This window comes from Melopsittacus undulatus, chromosome Z (assembly GCF_012275295.1).
Source record: "Melopsittacus undulatus isolate bMelUnd1 chromosome Z, bMelUnd1.mat.Z, whole genome shotgun sequence".
Lineage (NCBI taxonomy): Eukaryota > Metazoa > Chordata > Aves > Psittaciformes > Psittaculidae > Melopsittacus > Melopsittacus undulatus.
The window spans coordinates 83,208,093-83,228,637 of record NC_047557.1 but is presented as its reverse complement, the minus strand read 5'-3'; the positions used below and the strand labels follow the sequence as shown (position 1 = coordinate 83,228,637).

Below are 20,545 nucleotides of genomic sequence, written 5' to 3'. Positions count from 1 at the left end.
CAGCCTTGGAAAGTTGTAGTTGAGAAGAAAAGTACATTATTTTATCACTTAACTTTTTATTGCCTGCTTTCTTGTGGGTTGGACTTCAGGTTTTGTACGCCAAACATCTTTAAAGCTTTTAGGGTATTTCCCTCCTTTCCTTACCTCCTGAAATACCCATTTTGATCTGGATTATTTGGCCAACTCTTAATCTGGAATAGAGCAGGGAAGGTAATTGTGATTGATAACCAGGTGATTTACCCTTCCCAAAAGCAATTAAATGTGATTAAACCCCTGCTCTTGTTTTATGGCTGCTTGTAGCAGTGGCCAAATCTTTATTGTCCCATATGCTGCCAGGGCAGGCTTTCCACTGGAAGATACCATATTCATACCATTTATTAACTTGCACGATGCTGCAAAGCAACTGCTCCACCAGCTCTAGCTTGTTGCTTGTTGTAGTGATGCATTTGTGCTAGGGAGCCCTGACACTCCTTTCCCCTGAGTTCTTTTCCTGAGAATATTTTCCTGTCCTGGGCTGCTGGCATTCAAACATTTTCCAGTAGAAGGCAGTGTATTTGTTTTAATCAGAACTATTATTAAAGCTGTCAGATAAATTGCTGGCGGAAGCAGAGGGGTCCCTGCCAGGGGAGCTCCCTCCCTACTTCTGCCTTTCGCACCTCATTTTGTTCAAAGCCTGGCATTGGTCTGATACAGTGGGAAGCTAACCAGAACTGAGGCTGTCTACAGACCACGGGGACAAAGCCAGGGACTCTGCATTGCAGGGGTGGGATACACTGGGGTTGTTATTTCAAGGCTTAGGTGGTTGGGGTGTTAGATCCTCCTTGCATGGCACACTGTGCCATAAAGAGCAACCTGGGAGTCACACCAGCTGCTCCGCCACTTGCACTTATTCACCTTGAAATCCCTTTAGCACTGGAACAGTTCCATTAGCACTGCTTCTCAGGCATGATTTGGAGCCATTTCTCTGCCCATTAAAACCGGGTCCGCACACTAGTCTGGAGGGCTCGTCATAACCAAGACATTCCCCCCGTACCTCAGGGCTGCTCCCAACTGAAATCCTGAACAAAAGGTCTGCTGTTAGACAAAGGAGGAAGGAGTCAGTCTCTGAAGAGAGGAGGAATTTCTCCTCTGTTTGCCAGCAGTTTTTTTCTAACTGATCTTTTTTTAAGGATTGGTCACCAATTAATCCATGTCGCTTTGCAGACAAAGCTATCAACATTTTTAAGGTTGCACGGTGAAATTATTTCAGTGCTGTTGGTTCTAGCAGCTCAGAATGTTCTCAAACAAATGCCTTTTAAGATAAAAATGGCCTGTGCTTGGTCCCAGCACAGAGTTGTGGTCGTTACCAGTTTATTTGAAACATCTCAACTGAACCTAGTGAAGTCAGTGAGAGCTGCAAGTGTTTGAAAGTCAAGTCACACTTATTTCTATGGCTAAATATGGGCGTAATACAGGGTGTTACTCTAAAATGCTTCAGCGTGACCCAAAATGTAGCCCAGCAAGCATGTTAAGTGCCACAGCAACTGACTTGCAACAGCTTCTGCAGCTTTCAGGTCATTGACCTGCTAGTCATGGGTACCAAAAGCATCATGCCTTCTTGCTTTTACTTTCTGCCCTTGCCCGCTGCTGGGGTGTGAAATGCCTCACAGCCACACAGGAGTGCAAGCTCACTGGCAACCTTTGTGTGGGTGTATACATTTTTACTTATATTTGTGCATTGGATCAGAAGAAGCACCTCCCTTCCCCACACACAGTTAAAGCTTTATGAAAAGCATTTCTCCACCATTTTTCAGTGGCAGCACTAAGATGCCAAATTAAATGTAGCCCACTACCTTGAAGTGAGGTAGGTATACTGTATCTATGTTGGTGTAGCAAAATCCATCTGAAACTGGCATATTTATTGTCCCAAAATATGTGCAGAACTTCAGAGCAACATAAAATACATATGAAGAGCATGCATGATATTTTTCAATATAAACAATAAACCAACGTGGGGCTTTGCAGGTTGAATTTAGTCCATGTGGGAGCAGTTTGGGAGTTCATGTGCGCAGTCCTTCAGTGGCAGAAGCAGGTCTGATTGCACTGTGTGGATGCCCTGGGTGGAGGAGAGCTCACGTGAGGAGTTACTTCATCTTCCAGCTGGGAAGGGGCAATTCCATCAGTGTTTGGCCACAGCAGCAGTGCTATGCTGAGTTAACAGGGGCGTAGTTCTGGCTACAGACCAAGTTACTGGTCCTTACCCATCAGCCAAGCATCAGACAGGGCTGTTTAGTGCTGAGTTGGACTCATTAATGTCTTCACAGTATCAAAAGTCATTTGAATGCTACAGCTCTTTCAATTAAGCTCCTGTTGAGCTCCATACGCAGATACTGTAGCGTAATTGGCTGGGTCTGCTGCTGAAACAGCCTGGGTCTGTGCTCCAGTCTGGAGAGGAGCCAGAGTGAGCTGAGGTCTCCGCACAATGTCACACTGATTAGGAGGGTGCGAGATTTTGTTTTTGCTAAAATGGTTCTGCCAGTACAGCCCAGAGGGCAGCTGCAGTTACACTGGTACAAAGGGGCCTTATGCCACTCTGAATTGTCCCCAGCTCGGGGGCAGGCAGGGATGCTGCAGGGAGTACCTTTATCCTGCAGTAACAGCCTGTGCATGGCATGCACTGCCCAGCTCCACAAGTGAAACTATTTTGCTGATAACCACCCTGTAGCAACTCTGTCTCAGAGGCCCAAGGAAAATATTCTGCTTCCTCTTGCTGTTAGGAAGTGGGTTCTCCACGATGGCATTCCTCTCACAAAGGGTTTGGCCCTGCACAGGAAACCCTGGTCTGTTCCATAATGAGCCCTTCCTGCTGATACGAGGATGTGCAGGTCACGGGCTCTGCCTGAGCCAGCTCCCCAAGATCTGATGTGCTTCTTGATGAACATGTCCTCCAAAGCCTGTAGAGAGTCCAGCCCCTCAGGGGTGGGTGCAGACCCAGATGCTATGGGATGGGACCTGCATGAGGAAAGGCCAGCTCTGGCACAGCTGTGCAGCTCTGATATTCTTGCTGCTCTCTGCCATTCCTGAGCCAAAGCATCCCCTCTCTCCCCTGCTCAGCAAATTTTCCTGGTGGTGTACAGGGGGACCTGAATCTGGTTTTATTCCTGGAATAACTGTAGAATCAAAGAATGGTTTGGGTTGGAAGGGACCTTAAGATCTAGTTCCAACCCCCATGCTGTGGGCAGAGATGCTTCACACTAGATCATGTTGCCCAAGACTCTGTCCAGCCTGGCCTTGAACACCACCAGGGATGGAGCATTTACCACATCTTTGGGCAATCTGTGCCAGTGCCTCACCACCCAGTGCTTCACACACAACTACGTTCATGTGTGCAGTATTACTGCGTGTTTACAGCCAGGTTGTTCCCCAGTTTGGTGGGCAGACTGGAGAACTGGGTAGTACCGTATCTATGCTGTCCTGTTTCAGAGCAAGGCAGCGCTTAGGTCTGTTTTTCCAGCCCTGCACTTTGGAAAGACATATCCAACAAAATTCATGACATGGAGATGGGCATGAAATATATGTATGCCTTGGAGAGTACACCAGAAAACAAGTCACTAACTGGAATCCCTGCTGGCACCCCATGCATGATGCTCTGCCAGCCCCTTCCTCACCTGCTGTGTGGGTTTTGCTACTTGTAAGGTGGTGCTGTGACATTTATTTCCCTCCTGAAGGTGAGGTGCACTCTGCGAGAGCAAAGCAGTGTGATGCAGTTTGTAAAGTCGCATCACAACTCACTGTGCTGGTTTAATAACAAATCCAGCAATAAACCAGTAGCTGAAACACTTCTCTTTGGTGAGCCACTGCTCACTGCTTCTGGGAGGTGGGAGTGACATGTTTTTACCCCTGTGACAAACCTCGGTTTCCCCACAGGCTGTATTTAGGCACAAACACATCCAGAACCAACTGTGCTTATTACAAGCTCTGCAACTGCCTGCAGGAACCCTCACTAAGGCAGCACCACACATGCATTTAGTCTGTCATATCTGCCCTTGCCCTCTACACTGATGGAAACCACATTATCTCAGGCCAGGCTTTGATTGCCAGGCTGCTAGGGTGTAGCAGTCTGGCTGTCTTTGCCTGGCAATGCCTTTTATCTCTGTCAAACTCTTTTCCACACAGACTCTGACTATGGGAAAGGAGAACTATCACTCTCCCTTCTCAAGAGGGTACACCTTCTCTTCCATATGTATCTGGCATGTTTTAACAATAGTCATGCCTTGTGCTGTGATCCTGGATCACCTCCTCAGCTCAGTAGAGTGATGTCAAAGACTTCCTGAGAATGGAAACAAGCTGTGAACATCAGTGTTCCTGTAGGGGTGTTCACCCTGAGGCTGTCCTGAGGTCTTAGGGATATAGGATGACATCAGAAACTAGAAGGACCTAGGGCTCAGCTTAGCTCTTCAGGTTTTGCTGGCTTGCTTTCCAACAGTAGTGATGGCAAAGACACTTGAGGTTAAATTGTGCTGTACAGAAGCCTGTATAGAAGCCCAAGAGTTAACTCATGCCAGGAGCTCAAAATCCACACTTCAGGCTGGTGCTGCTGCAGTCAGACCAACCACCTTCTGCAGGGGTAACTGCACTCAAGATGATTTCACCAGGAGCTGCTGACTGCCTCTTGTCAGTGAAGCTCCCTGTGCAGCAGCAGTAATTCTGTTGGCAGGATTGCAGGTGGGGTAACTATGTTTTGCCAGGGCACTTGTGTCTCTTATTACCTATGGACATAGGTGGCACTGTTACAGGTGGGTGCTGGGACATAGGTGTAGGATGAAGGTGCCCTGCAGCAGCACCAAATGGGGTTTGCCTCAGTTACGGCTGCTTTGCCATGGTGACTTAGTGCATGTCACTTTTCATTGTGCAAGAAGCTCTGTGTACCTCACTACAAAGATCTGGGTTTATAACTCTGTCTCAAAAGTCACTGCTACTCCTGGAGCACTTCAGCGAGGTTTTTTGGCTTGGTTTATACATGCTCTAGGGTGTAAATGCTGGGTATCTGCTACCAGCTCAGCTAGTGGAGCATATGCACAGGCACCACTACCTGAGCTGGCAGCGAGTTCCCTGGCCAGGCAGTGGAAATTGGGCTGTCTTCTTCCAGCCAGCCTGCTTTGTGTTCACTCAGTCCTGGCCTCTGCCTTCTGACCAGAATCACCACCACCCTGCCAGCCTTCCAGCACCATCCACCATGCTTTTTTATCTGTATGTCCTCCTCACTTGCTTTTTGTTTTTTTTTTTTTTCCACATGGGATTTCAGTGTTTATTCATGATCGGGGAGGCTTTCTTGTTTGTTATTTTTAACTACCTGTTGTGACAGTCAGGGCTGAGAACAAGCTGGGCTGCTCTTTGCATCCATCCGAGTGCCTGTTCAGGGAGCGATGCCGCGTAGTGGGAGGGGAATAAAAAAGGAATGTGATTAGGTTTTGCCTGGGAGTTGTTTCTGTCCTTGGCTGGTTACACAGGGTGAAGGATGGGAAGAGCTGGTTGGCTTTAGGGTCTGAAGAGGAAGACCTGTTCTATCATTTTAGGGAGGATTCCTGCAAGCCATACCAGCCACCATCATTCTGCTGCCACCTGCTCCATCTTGCCTTACTGCCCTGACCTTGAGGAGCAGATAGCACCCTGATTCCCTTTCTGCCATGTGCCACGTTTCCTCCCCACCATAATTTTTGCTCCTCTTTGAGGAAGAGGATCTGGAGAGGCTCGGGGTGAACAGCAGAGCTGGCACATGGGCCCCCAGCCAGGTCTCTGCATACATCCTTCTTGTGCAATGTGTCTCACACCAGGTTGTCATTTGGAGGCCAGTACAGTGGGTGACCCATGGTGCACTGGGCAGGAATCTTCCACGTTGCTAAAATGGAAGTATTTAATGGCTGCAGGAGTTGCCCAGCTGTGGTTAGTTTGTATGAGAAGCATTTCCTGATGTTTTGTGTTCAGTTCTGGTGTCCTCAACATAAAAAGGACATGGAACTGTTGGAACAAGTCCAGAGGAGGTCATGAGGATGATCAGGGGACTGGAGCACCTCCTGTATGAAGACAGGCTGAGAAAGTTGGGGCTGTTCAGCCTGGAGAAGAGAAGGTTGCATGAAGACCTCATAGCAGCTTCCAGTATCTGAAGGGGCCTACAGGGATGCTGGGGAGGGACTCTTCATCAGGGACTGTAGTGATAGGACAAGGGGTAATGGGTTGAAACTTAAACAGCAGAGGTTTAGACTTGATATAAGGAAGAAATTCTTTACTGTTAGAGTGGTGAGGTACTGGAATGGGTTGCCCAGGGAGGTTGTGAATGCTCCATCCCTGGCAGTGTTCAAGGCCAGGTTGGATGAAGCCTTGGGTGATATGGTTTAGTGTGAGGTGTCCCTGCCCATGGGAGGGGGGTTGGAACTAGATGATCTTGAGGTCCTTTCCAATCCTAACTATTCTATGATTCTATGTTAAGGGAACTATTCAGCTTTACAGCACTTTGTGACAGGAATAGTTATTACTATTTACAAAACCTTGTGCTTTCCTCTTTGCTGAATGTCAGTTTCTCACCTGCCATCAAAGTGCTTGGGGTGACAGGAATAGAGCTGCTATTGCTGTACTGGAAGTAAATATCAGTTGGTGAACACACTGGAGGGAAGGCATGGAATCCAGAGAGACCTGGAGAGGCTTGAGTGGTGGGACCGTGCAGACCTCATGAAGTTCAACAAGGCCAATTGTAAGGTCCTGCACTGGGTTGGGCAATCCCAAACACAAACACAGGCTGCATGGATAATGGATTGAGAGCAGCCCTGAGGAGAAGGACTTGGGGGTGTTGGGTGATGAGAAGCTCCCTATGACCCAAGTTTCAGTGTGCACTTGAGCACAGAACCCCCCCACACGTTGGGCTGCACCCCCAGAGAATGAGCAGGTCGAGGGAGGGGATTCTGCCCCTCTGCTCCTCTCTGGGGAGACCCCCCTGCAGTCCTTCATCCACCTCTGGGGCAACAACACAAGAGGGACATGGAGCTGCTGGAGCAAGTTGAGAGGCCATAGAGATGCTGTGAGGGCTGTAGCCAGGCTGAGAGCTGGGCTGGTTCGGCCTGGAGAAGAGAAAGCTCCGGGAGACCTTAGAGCATCTTCCAATGCCTAAAGGGGCTACAAGAAACCTGGAGAGGGGCTTTGGACAAGGGCCCTCAAGTGCAGAACAAGGGGGAATGGCTTTAACCTGACAGAGGGGAGACTGAGATGAGCTCTTAGGCAGAAGTTTTTCCCTATGAGGGTGCTGAGGCCCTGGCAGAGGGTGCCCAGAGAAGCTGTGGCTGCCCCATCCCTGACAGTGTTCAAGGCCAGGTTGGATGTGGCTTGGAGCAACCTGGTCTGGTGGAAGGTGTCCCTGCCTGTGGCAGGGGGTTGGAACTGGATGAGCTCTGAGGTCCCTTCCAACGCAAACCAGTCTGGGATTCTAGGAAATATTGCAGGCTCCGGTGGGGACGGAAGGTAGGAGGAGAGGGGCTGAGGACAGCCTGAGCTTGATGAAGGCAGAACTTTAAGGGCTGCATGGCCCGAGATGTCAGCTTTCTGCATGCAGTGATGTTTACTCACCAGCATACTATTCTGCTGATGGGATCTGATGTGCCGCCCTGCCTTGCAGGGAGCCAGCAGGGAACTGTTTTGTGTTACTGATATTTGAGTTGGGTTCTTCTGCTTGAAGATTTGCAAAGCTGTTCAGCCATACTGAAGACCTGCGAGCAGATGCCTTCTGCTTGTCATCTTTTGCCAGACATTGGCAGGATCCTTTCCTGCTGCAATCATCTAATCATCTAATGCACAACAGAAACTGGCTATTCTAGTTCTAAACCTCCTTGAAAGTGTTTTTTGTTTTTTTTAGCCTGTGCTTGTAACCTGCAGTTTTGATGGTAAAGGTGATTTCTTTGTTAAGCTGTGTACAGAGGCTGGGGCAGGAGATACGGGGTCTTGCCTGGCCTCACAAGATTTCCTCCTGATGAAATCATGTCACCTCTGTGAGTCCAGATTTATTTCTGCAAAAAAAAAAGGTTGCTCTGCAGTGCCTCATGGAGAGTGACCGGATGCTTCGGATGGAAGGTGGTAGAGTGCCCAGCACCAAACTGTCTCTCCTCTGGGAGGTGCAAATCCTGCAGTGAAGCCAGAGAAGATGCCCCACTATTAACAAACTGAGCTCTTAAACGTATTGCTAGAAGAAGGAATTAGGACCTTCATACTACAGCAGTTGCTGTCCTCAACAGCAAGGAGGATGACAGAAGGCAGATGGAGAAGCAGTGCAGGTTTTGTGGTTTCCACACTCCTGTGGAGCCAGCAGAAACAGAACAGCAGAGAGTTTGTGATTCCCAAGGGTGGAGGTCAGGCTGGAGCTGGGAATGCTGCTGGCTCTTTGATCAACACATGAGTACGTGTCCTGTGGGCATCCTTTGGTTATTGGAGTTGGACAGCATGAACTGTCACAGCTACTCCTGCCATCTGCTGCTGGTCCCTTCCTGCTTCTGGCTATCAGCTTGATCTTTTGTGGCCAGCTTATGCTGGTTCAGCTGCTAAATTGTCTCCATGGGTACTTTCCCCACTGGTACTCTTCAGCAGCTGCAGCATTGGTGTTATGAATGGCAGAGGCTGTTTGCAAAGGCACCAGAGAACCACTGTGTCAAGGGAAATGTGAAGGCAGACAGGGGAACAGCACAGAAGGACCAGTGCAAAGCTCTGCCTTTGTGTAGCAATAATCATTTGCATGGATTGGGAAAGGAAGTAACTGACTTGGCAGCAGCAGAGCACACAGATACCTCTGAATCACAGGCTTGACATGAGTCAGTGCTATCACACGGTTGTGAAAAGGCAGACGTCATAGGAAGCCGTGTAAGGAGCTGCATGCTTCATGAGGCATCTGAAGTATTCCTCCTGCTCCCAGTGCTGGTAAAGTTGTGGCTGAAGCCCTTTCTTTCCCATTTTAGATGCTATATTTTAAGGAAGATGTGGGCCAATAGCAGAGAGTTCAGGGAGAGCAGCGAGAGTGGTCAGAGGGCTGGAAACCATGAGGAATGAGAAAAGCTTGGAAGGATGTGGGATTGTTTAGTCTGGTGAAGAACAAGCTTAGCAGGGGAGGAGAAGGAAAAGCTTTCAAAGACATAAAAGGCTGCTGCAAAAAGTGAGGGAATGAGCTGTTCTTAGTTGCTACTAGGAAGAAGATAACCAGTCATAGCCTGAGCAAGGAAATTTAGTCACTGGGGAAACCTTAACATAAGTGAAAGGCTGATGATGTACTGGAACCTCAACTACGTGTGGGGCTGGTGTCAGGAGGCCTTCAGAGCACCCATCTCTGGAACTCATCCTGCTTTGGCTGGCAAGATGCACTACGAAACCTTTGTAGCCCTGTCTTCCTATTGCTTGAAGATTATTTTATAAAGCTTTGATGAAGTCTGCCTCTTTGGAAGCAGGCACACATTTCTCAGATGCTGCCAGCCTTACAAGACAACAGGCATTACATGTGACAGTGACACTTTATCACTGGTGTAGCAGTCGTTTTCCAAGGTCCTGGTTGGGCTGCAGGGTCGTTGTTAAGGACAGAAACACAGAGTGTATTCAGCTATGGTGGGACAGGAAGGGAGTTCTTGGCTTGCTGCTTGTCCCTGTGTGCAGCCACAGCAGGTGACATACAGACATGGTCTTTGTCCTGAAGACATTAGATGGGTACATGGAAGTCCCTCCACCCAAGGCAGAGCTTCCCAGAATGTTGGTTTGCTGGTTCAGCTGCTGACTTCGGCTGTGCTTTTTAATCATGGAAAGGAGGAGGTTGTCTTTGGGTCCTAAATGGGTGATTGTCCTGATTCTCATCCCTGGGATCCATTATGTCTTACCAAATTACTTTCTCTCCTTTAAAAACCTTAGTGATTAAAGATGCCCCAGCAGATACCCTTCATGAATATAGAAAGGGTAATAATTCCTCCTGTTGGCACTGAATGCAATTAATCAGGTCCCTTTACTTGCTTTTTAAATGAATGAGGCATTTAAGGCCAAGCAAGTTTTTAATTGGACTTTAATGTTTCTCATTGACTTTGTTTTGGCACAAGAGTAGGAATTTCCACCCCCAGGTTTGCTGCTGGATTTATTCAGGGTGATGAAAGGTGCAGCGTGGAGTGAAGGCTCAGCAGCAGACTCAAACATGTCCTTCAGCCTGTGTCTGGCCCCATCTCATTGCCTGGCAAACAGCACAGGACCAAGGGTTGTTGGGGCTTTCAGAGCTGGGTCATCCAGCCCACAGCCCATCTCCAGCATGGAGCTGACACCAGATATTAGCAGTGGTTTTGGAGTAGTGATCAACACAAGGGTGCAACATAACCTGCCCTTTTTGGTCAGGTTCCCTTGCCTTGAAGGAACTGTTGACTTGCAGATGTTGTGGCTGTCTGGAAGCAGTTGATGGAGGTCCACTTTTGTAACTTAGACTCTGTAGCTTCAAACATGGGGTGAATTGTATCTTTTAATGTGTGCTCCTGAGATCCATGGCCAAGAGGAGATAGAGGGCCCTTGAGCACTGTTACAGATAGATGTGTGCATGTAGACATTGTTAATTTATGCCAGGAATTACCATGGAAGAAAAGGTGTGTGATAAGCACTTGCAGCCTGCAGCTCCTGCTCCCTGCTGTGAAGCCAGCACTGCTGTTGCTTCAACCTCTGGCCATGGTTGCTGAACCAATCATGCCTTTGGTTCCTTTCCCTCCTGTATATCCTCCGCTGTGGTTTGGGAACAGTAGTTGCCTGTGGGCATGTCCCAGTCTGTGTTTCATGCAGGGACGTGTGTGGCAGCCCAGCCTGGCCCCTGTCCCAACTTGGCTCTTCCCCTTGGCAGCTGACAGGCTGAGGAGAAGAAGAAAAGGCATCAATTTCAGCATGTGTGAGCCTGCCTTTGCGCCTGCTTGTCGCTCTGCAGGACAGGCATTTCTCTGACACCCAGGAGAGATCTTGAAACAGCTTCAAGTGGGTTTTCCAGGTGTGTGCTGTGTCTTATGCAGAGATAGGCCTGTCTGTAATACAGCTGTATGGTTGGCTGTAGGCTTCCACCTGCAGAAGAGTTGGTGGATGCAGGTGAGATGTTGAGATGGCTCTCATACCATTGGGGTTCTCTGCCCAAAAAAAGCACTTAGGAAACATCTAGGGACATAGGACAACATCATCCATTTCTGCACCTCTGCTTCTCCCACTTCAAAGGTTGGCAAAATTGTAAGCACAAGTGTGTCTGGAAAGTTAAGTGTGTCCAGAGAAACGTGTTATTGAATACCTTCATTGTGTTAATTTAAACACCTTCTGCCTGCCAGGCTTGGGGGAGAGGAGCAGTGCCAGCTGGATCAACCCTAACACTTCTCTACATCTGTCTCAGGGCATCTTTAAGTCTCACGCTAAACCCCAAGGCCTTGCAGTAAGGAGCTGCCATGCACAAGCACCAGGCTCTGCTGTCCAGGTGGCTGCTCAGCCAGGAGTGCCACAGGGGGTGCTTGCCCAATATTTTGTTTGGTTTTGCCTTCTTCCTTGTCATATCTCCATCTCTCTCCCTCCCACATGAACATGCAGACGCTGAGCTTGGTGGTTGTGCAAGGCTCATGTGTAGTTCTGTATGATCAGATGTGGAACCAAATCTGTCGAGTGTTACCTTGTGCTGAGAAGATCTTTGCACATTTTTCCCCCCTTACACCACTTTCCTGCTACCTGCAGATAGGGATGCTTGAAGCCATCATGTCTTGAAAGGGAAGGGAGAATCAGAGGCTAAGCAAGGATCAAGGTTTTATTGCATGATCATGATGTGAAGAGCTGTAAACATCTTGATGAAATGTTCAGAGATAAAAGTGAATAAAAGTGCCCCCAGGTCGCTCTGTGTCCCTCAGAGTGGAAAGTGTTGGCTGGCACTGCGGTGGGCAGGGACTGAAAGAAGAAAGCCACGTCCTGGGCCATTTCTGCTCCTCTGGCTGGGCATATGAGGAGGGGCAGGCATCTTTGTCCAAGTGTTATAGAGCCTGCCAAGATGCCCTTAATCCAGGGTTTGTAGCCCAAATACATCTCTATCAGGCAGCTGCAACCTGAGGTGACTATGGGCAGCCATTCTTGCATTGAGAATCTTCTGGCTGAGACTTTAAAAGCCGTCATTTTCTTTGATTTAATTCCATATAAACTGCAGAATTATTTTCCTTTAGAGGATTGCAAATTATGGAAGCATAAACCATGCTAATGATCTGATAAGGACAGCTTTGGTTATGTTCCCAAGAACAGCTACCCCTGGGCGGGAGTGTTCTTGGAGAGTACTAATGGAAAGCAGCCTGCCGTGCTCACCTGGCTGCCTTCCCTTCTGTAGGCCCCCTCCCCAAATTCCTCCATCTCTCAGGAACGAGAATCATTTCCTCTCCAGCTTCTTGTAGAGGCAAAGGCCCTGCAGACCTGAAGTTATCTCTGGAATGTGTGTAAACACCGAGTTCAGTGGGATGTTGTTTGCCCCCCCTTTCCTGCGGGAGTTTACAAAGGGTTAATAGCAGTTTGTTTTACCTGTTCCTAGCATGGGAATTGTCTTCCTTAGAGGGCAACCTGGCTGACCTGAGTCCCCATGTGTGCATTTCCCAGCATAAAGGGGAGATTCAGGGCCCTGCCACATGGGTGGGATTTCAGTCTTTTAGAAGCAAGGAGTGAGTTGAAAGACCAAGTTGTTTTTCTGCTAAACAGGGACCTGAGAGATGGTAATTCAGATGTAAATTCATTATGGTGTATGAGTGTGTTACTAATGAGGCCCACCTGGGCTCCAAAGTACTGTTGAATTTAGAATAAGAAGCAGCAACCAGAACCTAAAGCTAGACAAAATTAAGTTGAAAACAAATGCATTAATATCAATGAAATGGTTAATTCATGAATGTGTTGTCAGCACTGATGACGCACTGAGGCTGGATCCCTTCCAGAAAACAGCACTTTAAACTGAAGACAAAGAGCTGGGCTTAGCACAGAGGTGATCAGTGGAATGGCTTGGCCTGGTATATACAAGGGGTCAAAGTAAATGATTTAATGATCTCTTTTGGCCTGAAAGCTTTCTGTTCTCTTAAGGAGATAAATGAAAAAGCCCTTTCACATAAAGCGAGCACTTGAGATATGTGTCAAATGAACTCTGCTGCTTCCAGAGGAACAGGGGAGCAGGATCTGCAGGAAGCGTGACCTTGCTGCCTCCAGGCTGCCTGAAGTTGATGGCCATCTGTTTAGTAGCAGTGGCTCACCACCATCAAGGTCACCACTCATGCGTGATGTTCTTCAGCTCCATTTTTAATTGCTCTCTCCCTGCTTTTAAGTGACATTTGCTTCCTTATCTCCATCAGGGTGAAAAGGCCAAGTGGTATGAGCAGTCTCCTGGGGAAAATTAGCTCCAAAAAGCAGAAGATGAGCACACTGGAGAAATCTAAACTGGACTGGGAGAACTTCAAGGAGGAAGAGGGGATTGTGGAGGAGCTGGCGATCCATAACCGTGGGAAAGATGGGTAAGAGGGACTTTACCTAATAATAGTGCAACATTTCCCACCACTTCCTATACATGTAAGAACTCCATCACTTGCTAGAGAGAAAGTTCAGCAAACCTGTGGGATTGACCAAGGATTTATTCTTGGGATAGATAAAGGCAGTAGCTGCTCTAGGTATCACAGGGAGACAGGTAAGCCTGCAAGCACCTATCAATCTTCAGACAAACTGGTGAGTTCTTTCAAACTTAAACAGGGGAGATTTAGGTTAGATCTAAGGAAGAAGTTCTTTATTGTGAGAGTGGTGAGAGACTGGAAGAGGCTGCCTAAGGAAGCTGTGAATGCTCCATCTCTGGCAGTGTTCAAGGTCAGATTGGATGGGGCCTTGAGCAACCTGGTCTAGTGGAAGGTGTCCCTGACCATGGGAGGGGGCTGGAACTAGATGGTCTTAGGATCCTTTCCAACCCAAGCCCAGCTAAAGTAGAGTCTGGCTGTGCTTTATCTTCTCTCCTGTTAGTGGCACAGATACAGCAGGAACTGGTCTAATACAGCACTCCCATGAGGAGACACTGTTGCCTTTGCCCTGTCTCAAATTGGGACGTATGTTCTTTGTTCCATTCTTCAAGTGACACATTCCAGCTGCCTCTGCCCTCTCTCTTCCTCCAAACCCAGAACAGCTGGCAATGTGCATTAAAGATTATGGCAGCACTGGGTGTTGATTGTGTGCATCAAGCAATGTTCACTCCAATGAAGTTAATGGAAGTATCATAAAAGTAAATGGCAATGCTGTAAATAAAACAGACAGTTAATAACATGCACTACAGGGAAGGGTAATAAGATCAGAAGTGGTGTTTCCACTACAGCTGCTGTGCTAAGCTCTGATAAAACATAACCGGCTTAGTGGACAGCTCATAAAATGTATTTTTATTTTAAGCTGTTGTTTTACTCTGCAGAAAAAACTCAGAGCTTCTGCATTCCAACACATTGGAGTTTGTATTTCAAATAGATACTTCATAATTGCTGTGGTTTTTTTTCAGTTTGGTCTTGCACCCTTCCACAACACCCCTGCTCCATCAGCTCTGCCCTGATAGGTTTCTGAACACTTGCCCTTGCACTAGTAGAGCAACTCATTAGGAGTGCTGGAGGGGGTCAGGTGTTCTTGAGAGATCTCTGAAATCCAAGTTGGTGAGCGATTTACATCATGAACAGGTGTGGCAGAGCCCCAGATCACTGCTGATGCTGTCTGCAGCATGGCTAACACTGCAGTCAGAGCCCCATACACAAGGCCCCATTGAACTGGCCCATACCAGGAATCTGGAGGCAGAGCCAGGCTGCCTTCCCATGAAGCCCCATCAGGAGCTGCAGGCTGCTTTGTGAGTGCCCACCTCCAGATAAGGGTCCTGTTTCTGTCTGTGGCACCTGACTGGCTTGTCCCAATGGGATGTGTAGTGAAAATTTGCCCTGTACAGATGTCCTGTAGGGGTGCCAAATGTGGTAACAGCTTTGGCCCTTCACTGCTCTGGATTGGGCTGGTGGTAGTAGTACCATCATTAAAAGCCAGACCATCTCCTTCCAAGTGTTGGTACACACCATTTCATTCCGCAGCCAGTGGAATCAGCCTGACTCAGCTGGACTGTACGCACCCCAGACAGGCCAGGCTGCCCTGCATGAGTATTCTGTGGCATCTCTTGCTTGTTCAGACCCAGTATGTCGACCTTTCCTGGGCAGAGCTGTTACCTTTCCCACCCTAGACAAGCAGGACAGCTTGATTTTCACACCTGGTAAACTGTTCCGGAGACACTAACATAATGAAGGCTGAAGAAGGGATTAGCATGTTGAAAAGATGAGCAAAGCAGAGCAGCAATATTTAAGAGCATCTGTAAGCCTGGAGAGCTTTAGGTTTTGCTGCCTGTCACATCCCAGGCTGGAAAACCCACTGGGCTTTATTGTTAATCAGGTTTCATCATTAAACTAATGAGAAACATTTGAGATGGTGTGCTAATTTTAGCCACTCTTCACAAATCTGTTTGTGCCAGTCAGGCATGTAATGTGAGGGGATCAGATGAGTACCTGCTCACTATGAATTACTTCCACCTTCAAGGTGTGAGGCATGCTGCACAGTTACAAGAGCAGCCAGCCTGCTCGGGGGGCAGAGCACACAGACACCACTGCTGCCTGCTTCAGGTCACTTTGCAAGAGAGCCTGTTGTCCCTTCCACAGCTACCTCTTCTCCTTTAATAACATAGGCTCTGCTCAGCCTGCAGTGAGCAATCATTTACCCATCTCTATAAAAACTGTAAGGAGCCGTTGCTAACCCTTCAACCCAGGCAGGAGGGAGCGGGTGCTGCCTTTAATCCCTGGTACTGACATATGTTAGAAACCTCTGTCCTGCTTTGTAGCTAACAGTCTGCCTGACCAGGACAGCCACAACCTGCTCCTAGAGCTGTCTGCTGGATGCCATGCTTGCCTGCACAGTGCAGGGATGATCCATGCATGTCTTGAGGAAGGCAAGAGGAATTTCTTTTTGCTCAGAAGGGAAGGCAGGCTGAACTTTTTTCTGGTAGCCTTGCAGAAGTTGCTGTTCACAGCCCAGAGCTCCCTGTGTGTTGGACCTCTCCAGCCCTCCTCTGGGACCGTGGCATGTTTCTGATGTTGTTGCTGGTTATCAGCCGGTTGCAGCCTGGCCCCAGATTCCTGAGGCAGAGGGAATGTGTGGCTGTGTCCACCCCTGCCTCTGATTTTCCATCCCTCTTATCACAAGCTGCATACAGTGATTTGCATTGCCCCTGCAGCAGAATCTGGGTTTGTGCAGATTGTGTCAGATGTTGAGGACCTGTACTGGATTTGACAGGAGGATGAAGTAAGGAGCAGAGGCAGCTGTCCCCTTTGCTGTTGATCTCTCTGATGAGCTTTATAAATGGAAATGTGAAACGGCCTCTTAATTGGGCCACCTTTGTAGGGCAGGCCCAGTGGGGAGCAGGCCTGGGCTGGCCCCGTGTGCTCGTGACTGGTGGTGCCTGGCAGGGGAGAGGCAGCACCAGTGAAAGCCTCCCCAGGGCAGTTTGCAAGTGCCCTGGTTAGCAGGGACAGCCTCTTCTCCCCTACCTTCCTCCGCTGTGGATCAAGCCGCCCTGTTTCCACACGGGCTGATAATTTACAGGAAACTATTGATTCAGGTAGCAAAGGTTATTTAGATAAGCGCAGGATGGGTGTTTGTGCCTTACTCATGCTCTTTGCACTGCCATTTGGCACGGCCTTGCTGTCAGTTGCAACGAGTCAGGCTAGGAACCAGAGGTGGAGATGTGACTCAGGTGCAGGGTTTGGGGTGCAGAGGGTGCTTGTGCCACACCTGCAGAGCTGCTGCTTCCCTGCTTGTGCCCATCAGCACCTCCAGCCTCTGTGTATGCACAGCAGTGCCCTGCAGGGTCTGCTCCAGCCCCTGCGGTGTTATTCTATGGCTGGCCAAGGACAACGCCATGGGGTAACCTACTCCATGCACAGCTGCCTCTGTGGCAGTGAGAACACATTCCTGGTTCGTGATCCTTATCCATCCCCCAGGAGCCAGTCCCTGCCCACCAGAGGCACAGCAGCTGAGGAGGAGGAAAAAGAAGGCACTGACCTCTTGCTGGGGCTGGGAGAATGGTGTTGCAGAGGGCTTAAAGAGCTTCCAAATCAGTAGCTCATGGTGTTGCTGCCCCAGCAGTAGGAGTGCTCCCAGGTTGTCAGCAGTAACCCTGTCCCTTGCCTTCCCAGCTGTGGTTGTGGTCAGTGTTCAGCAGCGGAGGGGGAGGAAAACCACACGCCCAGCAGTATGACACACAATATTCAATGTGACCCCTCCAACTTCCTTCCTGTGGCCTCTCCAAGCCCGGTCCCAGGATGCAGGTCCCCTCCCTGCTTGCAGGGATGAAGGGAAGTAACACTCCCCTGCCTGCCTTTCCTGAACCAGCGTGGGGAGGGGACCAAGGCTCTCAGCCCAACTTCTGACAGTGAAGGGTGCAGAAAAATACTTCCTCACAGCCAGCGCATCATCTGCATTACACCCCTGCCCTCGCACCCAGCGGAGATGAGCTGACCCAGTTGTGTCAGCTGCAATGGGGCATGGGGTGGCAGTAGGGACGTGCAGGGCCGTTCATCCGCTCAGGGGAATCACTCACTGAAATTAATTTGGATTAATTCATGTCGAGTGATGCCTGGGTGGGCAGGAGCATCAGGGCTGTCCCTTGCAGCAAGGGCGAAGGCACCCTGCTGCTGGAGCACATTCAGTGCCAGTTCAGTGTATGTAGCATCAAGCAGAGACCTCATCACCAAAGGCAGAGGAGGCCCTCTGTCCTAGGAGGATTGCTGCTGGTGGTGGGAAGGGGCTTCAGCCTTCCCATGCAGGTGGGTGTTAGGCACATCCGTGCATGCTGCCCCCACCCTGGAGCCTGGAAAATCTGCAGATGCTCATCTTCCCTGCAGCCTTCAGTCTTGCTTTCAAGCAGCAGGCTTCTCTGGTTAGCAGGCACCAGCTGCAGGAAAAGCAGTGACCGACACAGAGAAGCCAAATGCATGGAGCGTAATGACCTTGTCATGACAGCCTAGTGCTTGCAGCCCTGGAACAAATGCAGAACAATTGTGATGATTCAATTACAGCTCCTGTTTTGAATTGCAATTTCGCTCCCTCTGTAGGTTAATTAGTAGCACAGCCCCAGGCTAAACTGTGGCAAGGGTTGCAGCAAAGTACATTAAAATTCATCTGCATGCCATTAATGAGTGGCAAGGTGCTTTTCCACGTGCAGGCGTGCTTGCTTTCTTCCTTGCAGCACTCAGGTGCTTTGCTGAGAGGGAGAGGTAAATGCTCAGCCGTGGCTATGAGCTGATTTTTGGCAGGGAAACTCCTGGGCTGAATCCCTGAGCTGCTGCTCATGGGTTATGATGTTTGTGTCCCTAATGCTCCCTGTGCCTGTTACCAGCTTGTGTTGTGGCTTGTGTTGCTGTGGTTGGGTTTGAAATGCTTTACAGGGTCACCTGGGCAAGAGAGAGGAGCATCAGAGCTGCCTCTCTGCCAAAGACCTTCCCTGAGCCAGTTCAAGTTATTTGTGAAGGATGCATCCAGTTCTGGGGCCCCTCACACAAGGATGTGGGCCTGTTGGAGCGAGTCCAGAGGAGGTCATGGAGATGCTCCAGGGCTGGAGCACCTCTGCTTGATGAGAGGCTGAGGGAGCTGGGCTGGTTCAGCCTGGAGAAGAGAAGGCTCCTTAAGGGGAGACCTTAGAGCAGCTCCAGTGCCTAAAGAGGCTGCAAGAAACCTGGAGAGGGGATTTGGACAAGGGCCCTCAAGTGCAGAACAAGGGGGAATGGCTTTAACCTGACAGGGGGCAGATTGAGATGAGCTCTTAGGCAGAAGTACTTCCCTGTGAGGGTGCTGAGGCCCTGGCACAGTTTGCCCAGAGAAGCTGTGGCTGCCCCATCCCTGGCAGTGTTCTAGGCCAGGTTGGATGTGGCTTGGAGCAACCTGGTCTGGTGGAAGATGTCCCTGCACGTGGCAGGGGGTTGGAACTGGATGAGCTTTAAGGTCCTTCCAACACAAACTCGTCTAGGGTTCTTATTTCTCAGCCACTAGAGGAGAGCTGGAACCAGAACCAGCCAGTCCGTACCTCCAGCCTGCAGTATCCCTTCACCCCAGGCCTCTGTGAGTCCCCCAGGGGACACCCAGCAGGCTACAGGGCACTTCTTGTGTCCAGGGGAGACATTCAGTGCACTGATAGCTCATGGAGAGAGAGGGAGGGAAGCAGATGATGCCTTTCCTCTCTGCTCCTGACTTTGGGTCAGCTGTGTCCCAAGGCTGGGGGCAGCCCTGGCTGCTACAGGCACTGCTTAACAGCCTCTGCCTCCCTGTAGGTACATCGAGAGGAAAGCATTCCTGGAGCGCGTGGATCACAGGCAGTTTGAAATCGAACGTGACCTGAGACTGAGCAGGATGAAGCCCTAAGTGCTGTGTATGGCTGCAGGGGATCCTGCTTCCTTCTGTGCCCGAGTGCTGGCTGGGGGCTGCCAGCCATCGCTGGACCACCGAGCACGGAAACCTCTACCCAAGACTCAGCCTGTATGGTTCAATGTACAGGCTTTTCCTTTTAATGCAATAGTTCGGGGAGGGTATTAGTCTGTGGGAATGGGCCACTTTGAGGGTTAAATGGCCCACAAGGGGATAGAAGGATGGGATTCTGGCAGCAGCTTTCCATGGAGAAGATATGGTGGCACCCATCCTTTGTCAACCCTAGGTGCTTCTGGCAGCAGGAGGAACTGTGAGGGCTGGGAGGGTGCCAGCATATTCAGCTCTGAGAGTAGAGCTGCAGGGAGGTTTTATGGGTGCTGTGCCTGCACAAGCTGTTTCCTGGAGCCCTTCTCCCAGCCCTGCCAGCCCCACAGCCTCCCTGCCCCGCCACACTATGTTCTTGCCTGGACAAAGCTGAACTGTCTCTACTTGCTTACGGGGTCTGATGATGCTGGGGGGAGGTGTGGGGGGTGCGTGTTAAGCAAGCTGATTGTCGTGAGTTCAGCAGTAGAAGTCGTTTGTGAAGAAATCCTTCCTTGTTCATGCTGTCTAGAAGATGGGAGCAGCTGCAGCAGGCAGGATGGGCCAGGATCTGACCATTCATGTGAATAAAGTATTCCACCCTGACACTCTTGCATGCTGGTTTTTGTGGGAATCAGAGGACAGAGAAATAAATAGTTGCATACGGTAAGAAGTGTCTGATGGTGATAGTGAAAATCCCTGCTTAGAGGTGGGATTAAATCCAGAACTGGGGGTTGATGGGGACAGTGTAGTCATACTCTAGTGATGCTGGCAGGAGTTAGGAATCTCTCCCACAGCACAGCCACACAGGGACATTCAGCGAGTGAAGCTGCCTGGGAGGGCAGACAGAGGGGCTGGGTGTGGAGCAGATGGAGCTGGAGGCCAGCAGCACACCATCATCTTGCTCTTCTTCTGATCTGGAGCTGAGTTTGGTAGTTCCCAGTGTTTGTCCCATACAGGTCCTTGGAGTAGAAGTGCCTTTCCCCACAGGATGCTA

The 20,545-nt window shown here is 49.6% G+C and overlaps 1 protein-coding gene across 1 annotated transcript in view; it reads left to right on the top strand.

Annotated features, from left to right (window-relative positions):
* CFDP1 (craniofacial development protein 1) overlaps positions 1 to 20,154 on the top strand; it is a 66,516-nt gene extending 46,362 nt beyond the window's left edge. The window contains exons 6-7 of the mRNA XM_031051977.2: positions 13,356 to 13,514; positions 19,374 to 20,154. Of these exons, the coding sequence (XP_030907837.1) occupies positions 13,356 to 13,514; positions 19,374 to 19,464 (250 nt within the window). The 3' untranslated portion in view covers positions 19,465 to 20,154. The remainder of the gene's footprint in view (positions 1 to 13,355; positions 13,515 to 19,373) is intronic.
* Positions 20,155 to 20,545: the final 391 nt, after the last annotated feature.